The 15,675-nt window shown below is 41.3% G+C and overlaps 1 protein-coding gene across 1 annotated transcript in view; it reads left to right on the top strand.

Moving 5' to 3' along the window:
* MYB (MYB proto-oncogene, transcription factor) overlaps positions 1 to 4,167 on the top strand; it is a 31,206-nt gene extending 27,039 nt beyond the window's left edge. Inside the window, exon 14 of the mRNA XM_081094099.1 lies at positions 2,885 to 4,167. Within this exon, the coding sequence (XP_080950225.1) occupies positions 2,885 to 3,001 (117 nt within the window). The 3' untranslated portion in view covers positions 3,002 to 4,167. The remainder of the gene's footprint in view (positions 1 to 2,884) is intronic.
* Positions 4,168 to 15,675: the final 11,508 nt, after the last annotated feature.

The raw sequence follows: 15,675 nt of genomic DNA, 5'->3' as shown, positions 1-15,675 counted from the left end.
TGCCATCTTTGTGACCCACTTCCAGGAAAATATTGCGATAATAATCCACCTTGCTATGTCATACAGTTCAGGTTACATGTGGAGCCTCTGAGCCTTTTGGGGTAAACATGTGTAAACTTGGCCAGTGCCTTTGATGTTGGTGGTGGAGATGGGTGGCAGATTGGGCAGAAGTGAGTGAACCCAGTTTGTGTCCTATGAAAGTTTGCAAGTTAGACACATGTGCTATACACCTTATGTCACTGAAACTTGGTCCCAGCCACTAGGTGAGGAAACCCCATCACCACATTCATTCATATTTATCAAACTTCCTTGCTAAAGTCTGATAACTTCGACACCCCAACTAAGTACTTCTTTCTGCATTTCAAGGCCTTCCTGGCCTGACCCCACAATTGTTCACTGATAAGAACTCTAGTGTGTGCAGCTTCTTACACTCACTAGGGCCTGGGTTCACATTCTTGCTTCATCACTTTTTAGCTGGGTGACCTTGGGGATGTTCCCTAAATTCTCTCTTCCTTTTAAATGGCTGGTCTGTTAAATAGGTACAGTGTTTCACGTGTGTTGTGTGAGAATTAAATGAGATGACCATGTAAAACACTTGGAAGCATGGGAGGTGTGTCGTAAGCACCTGTGAAGGGTCATTTAATGCACTGTATCTCTTCTGTCCCAGGTCCTCCCACAAAGAATGTACAGATCTCAGCTCCCTGACTCCTTCATGCTATTTCCCCACCTGGGTTGCACTCCTCTCTGTCCAGTCTCCCTAAATCCTGCCTATTGTTGCCCTTTCCCTATAGCAGTGATTTTCAACTGGTGTGCTGCAGAATGTTTAAAACATGCAATTCCTGACTATTTAGATACTGACCTCTTTTCCCTTAGATTTTCAAATTTTAAACAAGTGGCACAGCCCTAACCGGTTTGGCTAAGTGGATAGTAGAGCATTGGCCCCTGGACTGAAGGGTGCCAGGTTCAATTCCGGTCAAGGGCTCAATCCCTGGCCCTGGTCCGGGCATGTGCAAGAGGCAACCAATTGATGTGTCTCTCTCACATCGATGTTTCTCCATCTGTGTCTCTCCCCTTCCCTTCCACTCTCTCTAAAAATCAATGGGAAAATATTCTTGAGTGAGAATTAACAATAACAACAACAACAAATGACTCAATAGCCATCCAATGTGAATGAATCAAAAGTATACCTATCGTTTTGTCAAATCAGAGTTTTAGTAACTAGTTGAGGTGTGCTATGAGATGCAGAGGGTTGGAAATCATTGCCCTAGTGTTGCCCTGGCAGTTCCTGGCTGTCCCATCACCTCCTCCCCGGGCCTGCCACCACACTCTGTTCACACTGTCCTGGCTGTTTCTCATGTGTTCATTCTGTCTCCTGAAGGGAACGCGAGGCTCTAGAGAGCAGAGGCCTTTCTTTCCTTATTCTTCGTTTGTCCTGTGGAAAAGAAACATCTCTTTGATGTCCATACCAGGCAGAGTTGTGCTTTTTTAAAACCATTGGTTTAGATTTGAGTTTGTGTTTCTATTTCCCTCTTTGCACGGACTGCTGGAGAGCTCAGGGCCAAAACTGAGGTTTACACTTAGCAGGTGCATTGTGCTTCATGGGAAGTACAATTATTATTAATTTTTATCCATTTATTTGTGGCCCTGCCTTGTCTACTTTTTAAAACCTGTTATCTTGTCTTTATTTTGTGAGCATCTCAGATCCTTTTGAGAACTAAGTAGGGCACAGAGAGTACTTATTTTGGTTTGTAGCAACACGGAGGGAAGGCAGGAGCTGGGGCTCTGTGGAAGACAGACCTAGACTCAAAGACACACCACCACTTACCCTGGCAGTGGCCTTGGGCAAGTTACTTCCACTCCCTGAGTGTCCGTTTTCTGCCCGACTCAGGAGAGAATGAAACCTCCTCATGGGGTAGCAGTGCTGTGCAAATAAGATCATGTGTGTGAGGTGCCAGGCACTGGACCTGGGTCTGGATGCTGCCCATTCCATCTTCCAGTGTGTCTTTGAGAAGTGAGCTATCCTGAGGCAGCATGGAGAGACAGGGAGAGTATTGTGCTAAGTGAAATAAGCCAATCAGAGAAAGACAAGTATCACATGATCTCACTCATCTGTGGAATCTAATGAACAAAATAAACTGAGGAACAAAATAGATCCAAAGACATAGAAGCATGGAACAGACTGGATTCTCAGAGGGAAGGCGGGAGTGGGTGGCTGGGTGGAAAGAGATCAACCAAAGAATTTGTATGCATAATGCATAACCCATGGACACAGACAATAGGGTGGGGAAGGCCTGGAGTGGGGGACGGGGGCTAGAAAGGGTCAATGGGGGGAGGGAACATATGTAATACTTTCAACAATAAAGATTTAATTTAAAAAATAATAAATAAATAAAAGTAAGCTCTCCTGGTAAACAGATATTCTAAATTATTTATTTAATTGCTATTAAAAAACCATATGCCATGTTTAAGAATTGGTGATCAATTCTAGCACTTATGAGAGCTTCTTCATTCAGAGAACTCACGCACTCACGAGTTTGCTTAATGGGTAAATAGAGCTCACCCTTGGTGTCTGGGGAATTTTTATCCCCATTCTTGTCTTTGTAAAATCGCCTAATAGACAAAAGGCACTCAAGTATGAACATGTGGCTATATTCTAAGATACTGATTGGAGTGGATGTTTTTCTCTTAGGTATAAACAGTTTCTGCTGGATTCCTGGGTGTCAGAGAGTTAAAATTTTATCTGACCAAGGCTCCCTGGTGTCCACCACTTGCTACCTGGAGGTCAAAATTCCCTCTGCTGGCGGTGCTAGGCTTGGGACTCCGTTTGGGTGCTAACATATGTGCTTCCTGTCTGACCTTGCTGTTGCCCTCTTTTCCCCACCAGCCTTGTAGCGGGGCCTGGGAAGCTGCATCCTGTGGGAAGATGGAAGATCAGGTGACAGCCTCCGGTCAGGCTCGGAAATATGGGAATGCCTTCTCAACCCGGACTCTGGTCATGTGAGACGTTCCCAGACAAGCATTATGGTTTTCAGAACACTTCACGTCGGCTTAGGATATGTCGTTCCTCTACATGAAACTTTTCATGAAAGGGAGAAGAACCTATTTTTGTTGTGGTACAACAGTTGAGAGCAGCACCAAGTGCATTTTAGGTGGATGAAATCTTATCAGATTTCACCCAACTAAAAGGATTTTTTTTAAAAAATAAATAACAGTTTTACCTAAATTATTAGGTAATGAATTGTATCCAGTTGTTAATATCTTAGTGCAGATGTTTTAAAACATAAAGCGATTTACCTGTATTTTAGAGGATCCAACAGACCAGTATTTTTTCATGATGAGGTTTTTGAAATTTTACCCAAAATATGGTACTCCAATATTTCACTTTTCTCAACCACTAAACACAATGCATTACTATAAATGTTGGTTTAATACCATGGGATAATGAATCGAGATTGTAAATGCTCATTTATGGTTACTAACATTGGAGGTACATTTATTGTACTAAACCATTTGGTGAGTTTTTTGTTGGCTTGCTTTAAAAATTATTACTGTATGAAATAGTTTTATAAAACAAATTATATTTTTATTCAGTAATTTAATTTTGTAAATGCCAAATGAAAAGATGTGTCTTGCTGCTATGGTCTTAGCCTGTAGACATGCTGCTAGTATGAGAGAAGCAGTAGAGCTTTGGACAGAGACTTGGTGTTAGGTGATTGACTATGCACTAGTATTTCAGACTTTTTTATTTTTTATATGTATACTTTTTTTTTTCCTTTTGTAATACATTGGAAGACTTATTTGGGAGATTTTTGCATTTGTTTTTTGTTATTTTTTGTTGTTGTTAACTGTGGTTCATAAGAGCATGGATTGCACTTATTTTTTGGGAGATTTATGTTGTTGGTGTCCTATGTTTTGTTTTGAGTTTCGCCTGACTGTTCCTTAATTCAGATGTATGTGTTTGATCATTCCTCCTGGTTTTGAAGTGTCTGGTCTGAGAACTGCCGCACATGTGGAACCTGTGTTTGCGGCTAGGCTGGAGAGACTAGGGTCCGTGGCCAGTGGCTGCCTTAACAACGTTTGCTACATCATCACTAGCACTGAATTTTTGATACGACAATGTACTTACTGCCTTGTAGTGAAATAAAGCCGTGCCATTATTTTACCTACTTTTGACTTCTGTCTTACTTGGGGTTAGTGGATGTTCTTATCTATACTAATAAAAGGGTAATATGCTAATTAAACCAGGAGACCTTCCGGGAGACCTTCCAGATGTCCTTCCAGACAAAGCCATGGTGGTGGGGCTGAGGCAGAGGTGTTAGGGGCAATCAGGCCAGGAGAGGAGGGCAGTTGGAGGTGATCAGGCTGGCGGCGGGGGAGGGGGGCAGTTGGGGGTGATCAGGCTGGCGGGTGAGGGAGTTGGGGCAATCAGGCCAGTGAGGGGGCAGTTGAGGGTGATCAGGCCGGCAGGGAGAGCAGTTGGAGTGGAGCAGGCTGGCGGGGGTGGGGGGTGCAGTTGAGGGCAAGCAGGCCAGCAGGGTGGGGGCAGTTGGGGGCAATCAGGCCAGCAGGGCAGGCAGTTGGGGGAGAGCATGCTGGTGGGGGCAGGGGGGCAGTTGGGGGCAATCAGGCTGGTGGGGGGATAGTTGGGGGTGAGCAGACCAGCAGGCAGGGCAGTTGGGGGTGATTAGACTGGCAAAGTGGGGCAGTTGGGGGTGAGAAGGCTAGCAGGGGCAGGCAGTTTGGGCTGAGCAGGTCAGCAGGCAGAGTGGTTAGGGGCAATCAGGCAGGCAGGCAGGTGAGCAGTTAGGAGCCAACGGTCCCGGTTTGCAAAAGGAGTCCCAGATTGGAGAGGGTGCAGGCTGGGAAGAGGAACCCCCCCCCATCCCCATGAATTTCGTGCACCAGGCCACTAGTACTTTTAAGAAAAGGGAATGAACTCAGAATTCTTTTCTTCTGCTAATTTTCACACCATCTGAACTTCACTTGAAAAAGCCAAGCGTCACTACTTTGGAAAAAAGACAAGAAAACCAAGTTCAGTAGTTCACAAATAAGCATGTGTGCAATGACAGCTGCGAGGACTCTTGCAGTATCAGCAGAGTTCCAGTGGCATTTGAATTGGGATAATCCGAGGGGAGTTCATTTGCAAGAGTACTGATACCACGGATGTGAGCAAGGCATAGGAGGACTGCAGGAGTAGTGTGTGCCCCTGGGTGCAGGCCTGGAGAACACCGCCCATGCAGGGGGAGAGTCATAGAAAGCAAGAGGCCTTCAGAGGATCCACAACCTTTGGGACCTGACAGGAAGATTCAAGAGGAATCCTTAACTTTCTTTCCCCCACCCCTCCTGTCTCTGCCATGGGTCCTCCTCGTTGACAGAACCAAGCAGAAGTTAGAGGGCAAGGGAGCACCTGGACATAAGGCAGCCAGCCAGCCTCCTAGGGCAGAGCCAGAGGGCATTAGCTGTCGGGGCAAGGACAGAGTGTCCCTGCCAGTCATCCAGTCCAACTCCCTGTTTTACAGATGAACTTCCACAGGCTGCCATCTCTCAGTTTGGTGTTCTTTTCACTGCTTTGTAATATCTCTTGCACACGGGTTCCTTATCATTTCCTTTAGTCACTCTTTTCCAACTCAGACTTTGAATTCTCATATACATGATGCACTCGGTGCTCCTGGAGCCAAGGATTTGTTACTCGTCTTCAAGACTGCATAGTGTTCTTTGACCATATTTCTGATCGTTGATAACACGCCATGCCAGTGTTAGAAAGCTTGTAATATTCATGCAGTCTCAAAGTATTTCCCAGGTGCCACTTACTAGCATTTTGAACTTGGACAAGTCACTGACCTCTCTGTGCCTTGTTTCTTCATCTGTGAAGTGAGTTCACTCTTATAATGACTCTTGTTAAATAAAGCACCATGCAAATGTTTGTTATTACATGTGCCTTCCATAATTCAGTGGTGCATATCATGTCGTATGTCTAATGTTCATCTGGCTGATAATGTGCATTGCCAATTACAGAGTTAAACTCAGTGGTCACATTACAACTATTAAAATAAACTAAAGGCAAGAGTGAACTCAGCATTATATAGAACTGAAGTAAATATTTACTTTTCCAACAAGTACGTAATCCAATAACTAGAAACTAAAAACTTAAACTAATGAAAAAGTAGTGTAAATTTAGGTTTTATGTACAAATACATTCACATAACACCCATTTCACAAGCATCTCTAAAGCATTTATTTGTACTGGTCATTTTTTTAAATCCTCCTGCTTTCTGCAGCAGAGATTCCAATAGTAAAATAAATGGAAACAGTAGTACTTACTGCTCAGAGAAAGGTTACCCTTTGAGTCACTATGTGTAAAGCTTGTGTCCACATGTGCACATCAGGAGAAGAGGAGAGACACTGAGAAGACTCTGAAGTATCTCCCAGCCACTAGTGAGACTGATAACCCAAGAAGAGAAATATGTGCAGGGAGGAACTTTGTTTCTTTAGAAATTATCCATTATTAGAACTGGAAAAGACCTTAGCCATCATAAGGGGCTTATGATAAGGGACTTGCCACATTGCTTTATTGAAAGAAAACCCATTTTGGAGCCCAACCAGTCTTGGTTTAAATTCAGACTCTGCTCTTTATGACCTCTGTGACTTTGTATGACCTTTACTTAATCTCTCTAAGTTTTGTTTTACTTATATTTTACTTATATTGGAGATAAGCTCAGCCAGTGTTGCTCAGTGGTTGAGGTTTGACCTATGAAGTAGGAGGTTATGGTTTGATTCCCAGTCAAGGACACGTACCTGGGTTGTGGGCTCAATCCTCAGTGGGGGGCATGCAGAAGGCAGCCAATGAATGATTCTCTTTCATCACTGATGTTTCTATTTCTCTCTCTGAAATATATATGTATGTATATGTATATATGTATATATATATGTATGTATATGTATATATGTATATATATATGTGTATATATATACACACATACACATATACATATATATATGTCATTTTTTAAAAGTACATCTCAAGATTTTGGGTGCTGTGAAGATCATGTGAATTACTACATGCATTCTTGCATCTTTGTAAAATGTTGCAATACTTGTTGATTGGGCAAGTCACTCTAATGACTTACAATCAAAGGAAAAACATGTCTGTTACCTATCAACAAAGAGGTGAATATCCCTATTGGGTGTGTGCTAAATTTATTCTTTGTATGAAAACTAACTTCAAATCTAAGTTATGTCTTTTCAAAATATTCCTAATCATTCTAACATGTATTTAAATATGCGGGGAATATGGGTTATAGTTTTTCTTAAACTTGTTGGTTTCTAATTTGAAAAAGAAAAACTATTTAGTAAGTAAAATGTGATGTGCAATTCTACTACACATTTAAATACAAGTTTTGGTGCTTATTTTTCTCCTTTTACCGTTGCTACTGTATGATAAAAATCTTCCTCAATCACCATTTTTAGAGGATAGAGTTGAGGAAAGGAAGTCAGCTAAATGCAAACCTCTTTTTTTAATTGAATTTATTGAGGTGATATTGATTAATAAAATTATATAGATTGCAAGTGTACCATTGTGTAATACATCATTTGTATATTTATTGTATAGTTTGTTCACCACCCAAAGTCAAATCTCCTTCTATCACCATATATTTGATCCCCTTTACCTTTTACTACCTCCCCGACCTGCTTTCCCTCAGGTGGCCACCACACTCTTGCCTGGCTTCTTTGTTCATTTGGCAAAACTTAATAAAATGAAGTTGACTTGTACACTATCACACATAGTAACTTTGGGAACTGCAGCAAGAGGAAGCTGAACTCTAAGCCTCAAGGAACTTGTTAGTGGATTGGTAATAAATAGGTAAGAATTCTTTTAAATTAACATTCAATGCAAATGTTCTCGATGCTAATGTGAAAATTGGAGACATTGGCATTTGCCTTGTGGGCCATATTTCTTTTATTCAATTCGTATATGTTCAGCACCTACTGTATGCTAAGTGCTATGTTTGAAGTTGGGGTAGAACTCGAACAACATAGATAAAAAAGTCCTTGCCTCCCATGACCTTATGCTCTGCTGGCAGATACTGGTAAGTAAGTGGGTTACAGTATGGTAGTCACAAAGCTAACAGAGACCAAGAAGAGCATCAGATCTAGACTTGGAGGAGCAACACAGGTTTCCCACAGAACTGGCATCCAGCATGACTAACAGGTGAAGCCAAGTTAAAGTAGGGGCAGGAGTTGGAGGGGGCAACAGGGTGAGGTTAGATTTGACAGTTGCTGGAGGAAATATAATGGCTTGTCTTATTTCAAATTCATGATGACAAATTTCAAATGGGCATTCAGGCAATTCTGCCCAAGGATATTCTCTAGTGTATTCTTTTCCCCATGCTCCAGACCACATCTTCACACCCCTTCCTCTCAAACCTCCGCATCACAACTCCACCCAATTCCCAGCTGATAACCTCAATTCATCCATCAAGGAGAAAACAGAAGTATTCACCTTCCTACACCAAAGCCATTCACAGACCTGCACGTGTACTGAAGTCCTTGCCTTCCCTCTTGCTAGCATAGAAGAGCTGTACTCATTGGCCAGCCCTTCCATTCGGCCTCTACAAAGCCATCCCCTTGTGTCCTTCAGGGCCTCATACTGCAGATACTATCTCTTTATCCCGTATTGTAATGTCTTCCTCTCTCTGAAATGATTCTTATCTCACGAACACAGTCTATATCTCCCAGCAGTAAAATCTAATCCTCCCTTTATCCCCTATCACCATCATACAGCTCTATTTATCTGCTCCTCCTCTCAGTGTAACTGCTTAAGGGATCTTCTATGATCGTGGTCACCACTTTCTCTCGTTGCCTCTTCCTGCAGCCCACGCTGCATGAACTTTCATTGCCCCTACTCCACCTTGCTTGCTCTTGTCAGTGTCACCGATGGCCTCCATGTGGCCAAATTCTGTGGTAACTTCTTAGGCTTCATTTTACTTCACCTGTTCGCAGCTTTCAATAGAAGTGACACTCCCACTTTCTTGAACCACTTTCGGAGCACCACTCTCCTGGTTTTCCTCCTTTCTCACTGCTTCTTCTGTTTCCTACTCCACCTCCTCTTGGCCTTGATGTGGCCATTTCCACTTTCTTTCTTTCTTTTTTTTTTTAATTAAATCTTTATTGTTCAGATTATTACATTTGTTCTTCTTTTCCCTCCCCCATAACTCCCCTCCTCCCAGTTCCCGCCCTACCCTCCGCCCTCACTCCCCACCCACTGTCCTCATCCATAGGTGCACGATTTTTGTCCAGTCTCTTCCCGCATCTCCACACCCCTTCCCCCCTCAAGAATAGTCAGTCCATTCCCTTTCTATGTCCCTGATTTTATTATAGTCACCAGTTCATTCTGTTCATCAGATTATTTATTCACTTGATTCTTAGATTCACTTGTTGATAGATGCATATTTGTTGTTCATAATTTGTATCTTTACCTTTTTCTTCCTCTTCCTCTTCTTAAAGGATACCTTTCAGCATTTCATATAATCCTGGTTTGGTGGTGATGAACCCCTTTAGCTTTTCCTTATCTGTGAAGCACTTTATCTGACCTTCAATTCTGAATGATAGCTTTGCTGGATAAAGTAATCTTGGTTGTAGGTGCTTGGTATTCATCACTTTGAATATTTCTTACCACTCCCTTCTGGCCTGCAAAGTTCCTGTTGAGAAATCAGCTGACAGTCCTATGGGTATTCCTTTGTAGGTAACTGAGTTTCTTTCTCTTGCTGTTTTTAAGATTCTCTCTTTGTCTTTTGCTCTTGGCATTTTAATTATGATGTGTCTTGGTGTGGTCCTCTTTGGATTCCTTTTGTTTGGGGTTCTCCGCGCTTCTTGGACCTGTAAGTCCATTTCTTTCACCAGGTGGGGGAAGTTTTCTGTCATTATTTCTTCAAATAGGTTTTCAATATCTTGCTCTCTCTTATCTTCTGGCACCCCTATAATTCTGATGTTGGTACGCTTGAAGCTGTCCCAGAGGCTCCTTACACTATCCTCGCATTTTTGGATTCTTTTTTCATTCCACCCCTCCGGTTGGGTGTTTTTTGCTTCCTCGCATTTCAAATCATTGACTTGATTCTTGCGCTCCTCTGGTCTGCTGTCGGGAGTCTGTATAATATTCGTTGTTTCAGTCCGTGTATGCTTAATTTCTGGTTGGTTCCCCAACATAACATCGAGGGTCTCATTAGTTTTCTTGTAGATCTCATTAAGTTTATTGGCAGCTTCTAAACAGTTCTTGAGAGACCTTAAAAGTGTGGTTCTGAACTCTATATCTTCCATTGTCAGTTTTGTCCTGTTTCTTTGTCTCCGCATTTTGTTATGCTTCCTTGGTGCACCCCCTAGTGGTCTTTGTGCGCAGTCTTGTAGTTAAACCTTGATTGTTGAAGCTAATACCAGGGAGGGTTTGACCTCCAGGCCAAGTGGCTGTGAGAATCAGCTGTGTCTGCAGTGAGAGAACTTCTGTCCTCTAGGGAGGTGCTAATCTAGCCTTTGCCTGAGGCTATCCGGGAAATGCCTCTGTGCAGGGCTTGGGCAGGGCGGGTCGCACAGGATCAACAGGGTGGGCCAGAGAGAGCAGTTATGGTGGCTCTCAGTCCTGTCCCCAGGGGCTCTGCCTCTCTGCGTCCCAGCAACTGCTGCACACCTGGGAGAGAAAGCTGCACTCGCTCTGACCGAAGCCAGACAGTCCCGCTTTTCCCATTTGAGTCTGGGTCCCTAAAGACTCACCCGTATCTGGAGCTCAGAGTCTGCGACTCCCTCCCGATTGAAAACGCCAACTGCGCCCTCCACTGCCAGCCCGCTCCGCGCACTCCACACCTCAGAATTTGACTTCAGCACTGTGCCTCCTCTGAGTGTCCGTATGTGTTTCTCTTTCCTCCTAGTTGTAGGACTTCCACTCAGCCAGAGTTCCTGTGGTTCTGGGTGATGTCCATTCCGTCTTTTAGTTTCACTTTTGAAGTAGTTGTTCAAGGCAGCAAACTCCGGCGTTAACCTATGCCGCCATCTTGGTTCTCTCCACTTTCTTTCGAGATCTTTTTTTTTTCTGAGGGATTTCATGATTTCTGTTGCATTAAATACCATCTCTATCTTCCGTTCTTACCCCCTTCTGGAATTACAAACTCCTGTATCCTATTCCATGTTAATATCCTCCTCACATATGCATCTTAAATTTAGTCTAAGGAAAATAAAATTTGTAATCACTCAATGCTTCTATTTTTCTCATTTGTTGTAATTAGCTCTAATTTCTTAATTAATTTTTTTTCATTTCTCAAGCCAAAAGTGTGTCATCTTTGATTTCTCCCTTTACCTTATTATCTCTCTTACACACAAGTGCTCAGAAACACCTGAATACTCTGCCTTGAAAGTATATTTTAAACATGTCCACTTTTCTTTATTGTCAGTAATAATAGTATTAGTAATGACACAGTATGTATTAAGTGCCTACTATATGCTGGGAAGAAGGGAGAGGGAGGGAAGGTTTGAGAACAATGGTGATGTCTGAGACGTCAGAATGAGGAGTAACTGAAAGAGAAACCCAGGTGGTGTGGGGGAGATAAGAGGCTGGAGAGGGAAGCCCTATAAATGTTCTTCAAGAGTTTGAGCTTTGTCCTGAAAGATATGGGGGCCCATTAAATGGTTTTAGGCAGGGAAATAAAGTAATTTATACTGGATTTATATAAATAATTTTGTTCATATCCCTTTTTCATAGATAGTATATAAAATTAGACCTCGGGTTAGCAGGGCCAGATAATTGCAGAGTCTGAATTTTATACCCAGTTAATTGGATTTTACATAGTACATTTCCTACTGCTTCTTAATTTCAAAAGAATGTGCTTAATTCCAGAAAATCTTATTGAAACTAGCCTTTGATCTGAAGTATGTAAGAGATTTTTCATGTTTTATAGTATGTAAATTAGTACAGGAATAATTGTTTGCATTAAACACTTTTCTTTTGTAAGAGCAGAATATTTCAACCAATAACCAATAATTTATCCACAACCTTACTTGTTTTCAAACACCAAATCTTCCATTGACTTTTAAAAATGTAGCATAAGACTGCTGCTACCATTATGGAAAACAGTATGGAGTTTCCTCAAAAAATTAAATATGGAAATGTCATTTGGCCCAGTGATCCCACTTCTAGGAATATATCTTAAGAAATCCAGAGCATCAATCAGAAAGAATGTATGCACCTCTATGTTTATAGCAGCACAATTTATAATAGCTAAGATCTGGAAACATCCCAAGTGCCCATCAGTAGATGAGTGGATAAAAAAGTGTGGTACCTTTATACCATGAAATACTATGCAGCAGTACAAAAGAACCTCTTATCCTTTGAGACAGCATGGAGGGACCTGGAGAGTATCATGCTAAGTGAAATAAGTCAGTCAGAGAAAGACAAGTACCACATGATCGCATTCATATGTGGAATCTAAGTGACAAAATAAACCAATGAATGAAGAGGATCCCAGAAACATGGAAGCATGGAATGTCAGAGGGAAGGCAGGGAAGAGTGGGTGGGTGGGTGGGTGGGTGGGTGGGAGGTAATCAACCAAAAACCTTGTATGCATATATGCATAACCTATGGACACATGGTACTGGCATAAGAACAGATGTATAGATCAATGGAATAGCATAGAGAACCCAGAAATCGACCCGAACCAATATGCTCAATTAATATTTGACAAAGGAGGCAAGAACATAAAATGGAGTCAAAACAGTCTCTTCAATAAATGGTGTTGGGAAAATTGGACAGATACATGCAAAAAAATTAAACTAGACCACCAACTTACACCATACACAAAAATAAATTCAAAATGGATAAAGGACTTAAATGTAAGATGGGAAACGATAAAAATACTAGAGAAATTCAAAGGTAACAAAATCTCAGATGTATACCGAAGCAATTTCTTCACTGATACTGCTTCTAGGGCATTGGAAACTAAAGAGAAAATAAACAAATGGGACTACATCAAAATAAAAAACTTCTGCACAGCAAAAGAAACCATCAACAAAACAACAAGAAAGCCCACTGCATGGGAGAACATATTTGCCAATGTTACCACCAATAAGGGTTTAATCTTCAACACTTATAGGAAACTCATACAACTTAACAAAAGGAAGATAAACAATCCAATCAAAAAATGGGCAAAGGACCTAAATAGACACCTTTCAAAAGAGGACATTCAGAAAGCCAAGAGACATATGAAACATGCTCAAAGTCACTAATCATCTGAGAGATGCAAATCAAAACAACAATGAGGTATCATCTCACACCTGTCAGAATGGCTATCATCAACAAATCAACAAACGACAAGTGCTGGAGAGGATGCGGAGAAAAGGGAACACTTGTGCACTGCTGGTGGGAATGCAGACTGGCGCAGCCACTATGGAAGACAGTATGGAGTTTCCTCAAAAAGTTAAAAATGGAACTCCCATTTGACCCAGTCATCCCACTTCTAGGAATATATCCCAAGAAACCAGAAACACCAATCAGAAAGGATATATACATCCCTATGTTCATAGCAGCACAATTCACCATAGCGAAGATCTGGAAGCAGCCTAAGTGCCCATCAGCAGATGAATGGATTAGAAAACAGTGGTACATCTACACAATGGAATACTATGCTGCTGTAAAAAAGAAGAAATTCTTACCATTTGCAACAGCATGGATGGAACTGGAGAGCATTATGCTAAGTGAAATAAGCCAGTCAATGAAAGAAAAATACCACATGATCTCACTCATTTACAGATAAAAAAGACCATTATAAACTGATGAACAAAAATAGATACAGAGGCAGAGCAGCATCGTACAGACTGTCAAACTACAGCGGGAAGGCCGGGAAGGGTTGGGGGGCGGGAGAGGGGTAAGAGATCAACCGAAGGATGTGTACGCATGCATATAAGCATAACCAATGGACACAAGACGCTGTGGGGTAGGGGAGGCCAGGGGAATGTCAAGGGGGCGGGGGAAGGAAACATGTAATACTCTTTGTAATACTTTAAGCAATAAAAAAAAAAAGAAAAAAAACCTATGGACACAGACAATAGGGTGCTGAAGGCATGGGGTGGGGAGGGTAGGGGCGGGCTGGAGGGGGTCAATGGGGAAAATAAAGGAACATATGTAATATTTTCAACAATAAAGAATTATAAAATAAAAAATAAATGAAAATGTGGCATAATCTTTGATTTGCCTGGTATTTTGTCCATTAAGGAATCCTGCCAATATTTATTCTTGAAGATATCTTCAGCTTTTTTATTTATGTTATTTATACTCTCTAATCTAGAACACATTCTTATAGCCCAATGGTTTTCAGACTTTTGGGGGCATTAGGAGCACACTGGGAACTTGTCTAAAATGGAGAGTCTTGGCTTCATCCTCAGGGATTCTAATTCATGAGTGAGGTGTAGGCCTAGGAACATTTTAACAAGCTTCCAAGTGATTCTCCTGCAGGTGGTCTGAGGGGACCACACTAAAATACCTGCTTTGGGAAAAACCTTTTACACCTCCAAACCTGTGCTCTTTTCTAACACTACCCATGGCTTTCAATTCCTGTGGAGCCCATAATTCATTATATTACCCATCGGTCTATAGAATATTAGAAAATTATTAAACCCATAACTATAAGTAGAGAGTTTCTTAACTCTAGGAAATCATATGTTACAGATATTAACTAAGGCTAACCTTTGCCTTCAGATCCATCTTTTTCTTGATTTTACAATATGTAAGGAAGCATAATTTTACACACAATATATCTCTTTAATGATATGGTTTTATTGCACATGATCTATCATTAGGGAATTTATATCTCAAGAAGCTTAGCACATAAATAAACACAAACTGAAACAATGTTTTCATACAGAAGTCCCTGGTTCTAAATCAGTCTCTAATCAACTTGCAGAAAAACCCTTGTTCAACTCACTTTGCAGCTCTGCGCTTTGGGATGCTTATTTAAATGGAGGAAGTATTTAATCCAGTATATAGTTACAAAGCACATGGAAGTCCTCAGATCAAAGACAAAATTCAAAGTAGCCCTAAGACATTGGAATAGTTAGAACTGTAAGGTTTTCCTGCTGGAAAATATCCTTGGAAATAAATTTCTAAGTTAATAAATTACCTTTAGCCTATGGGGCAGATGTTAAGGAGGGAACTAGGATTTGTTTTCATTTGATCAATTTTCTAAAGAATGTAAATCCATCCACCTATTCTTTAATGATCCCAAATACCTAACGATGGAAACATTCTTCCTTGGTCAGTTTCTGAGTCAGTGCAAACAGTGATCAAGGGAAAAGGCACACTAGGAAGATGGTCATTGGGTAAGACAGTACTTGTCTTTACTCAAGTCATCCCCAGTCAATTTCCCTCCCCTATTGCAAATCAGCCAAAATGAAAAGACTTTAGAAATGTACTCTAGTTAAACATAGTGTATTGAAGACATGAATTAATGCCACTCCATCAGGAAATTCCACCAAATGACAATGAAGGGGGAAATAAAGGGCATAAATATGTAAGTTAAAGAGAATAAAAAGTGACAGGTAAGAGATTATTTGCCAAGAACCTAACTCACTTATTCAACAAATATTTATTGAGCACTTCCCATGCAAGGTAGAATTCAAAACTATACGTAATTTGATACATAT

Source organism: Myotis nattereri (assembly GCF_964212035.1).
Source record: "Myotis nattereri genome assembly, chromosome: 6".
NCBI lineage: Eukaryota > Metazoa > Chordata > Mammalia > Chiroptera > Vespertilionidae > Myotis > Myotis nattereri.
Note: the sequence above shows the minus strand (reverse complement) of the source record. Positions and strands in the feature narration are given on the sequence as shown.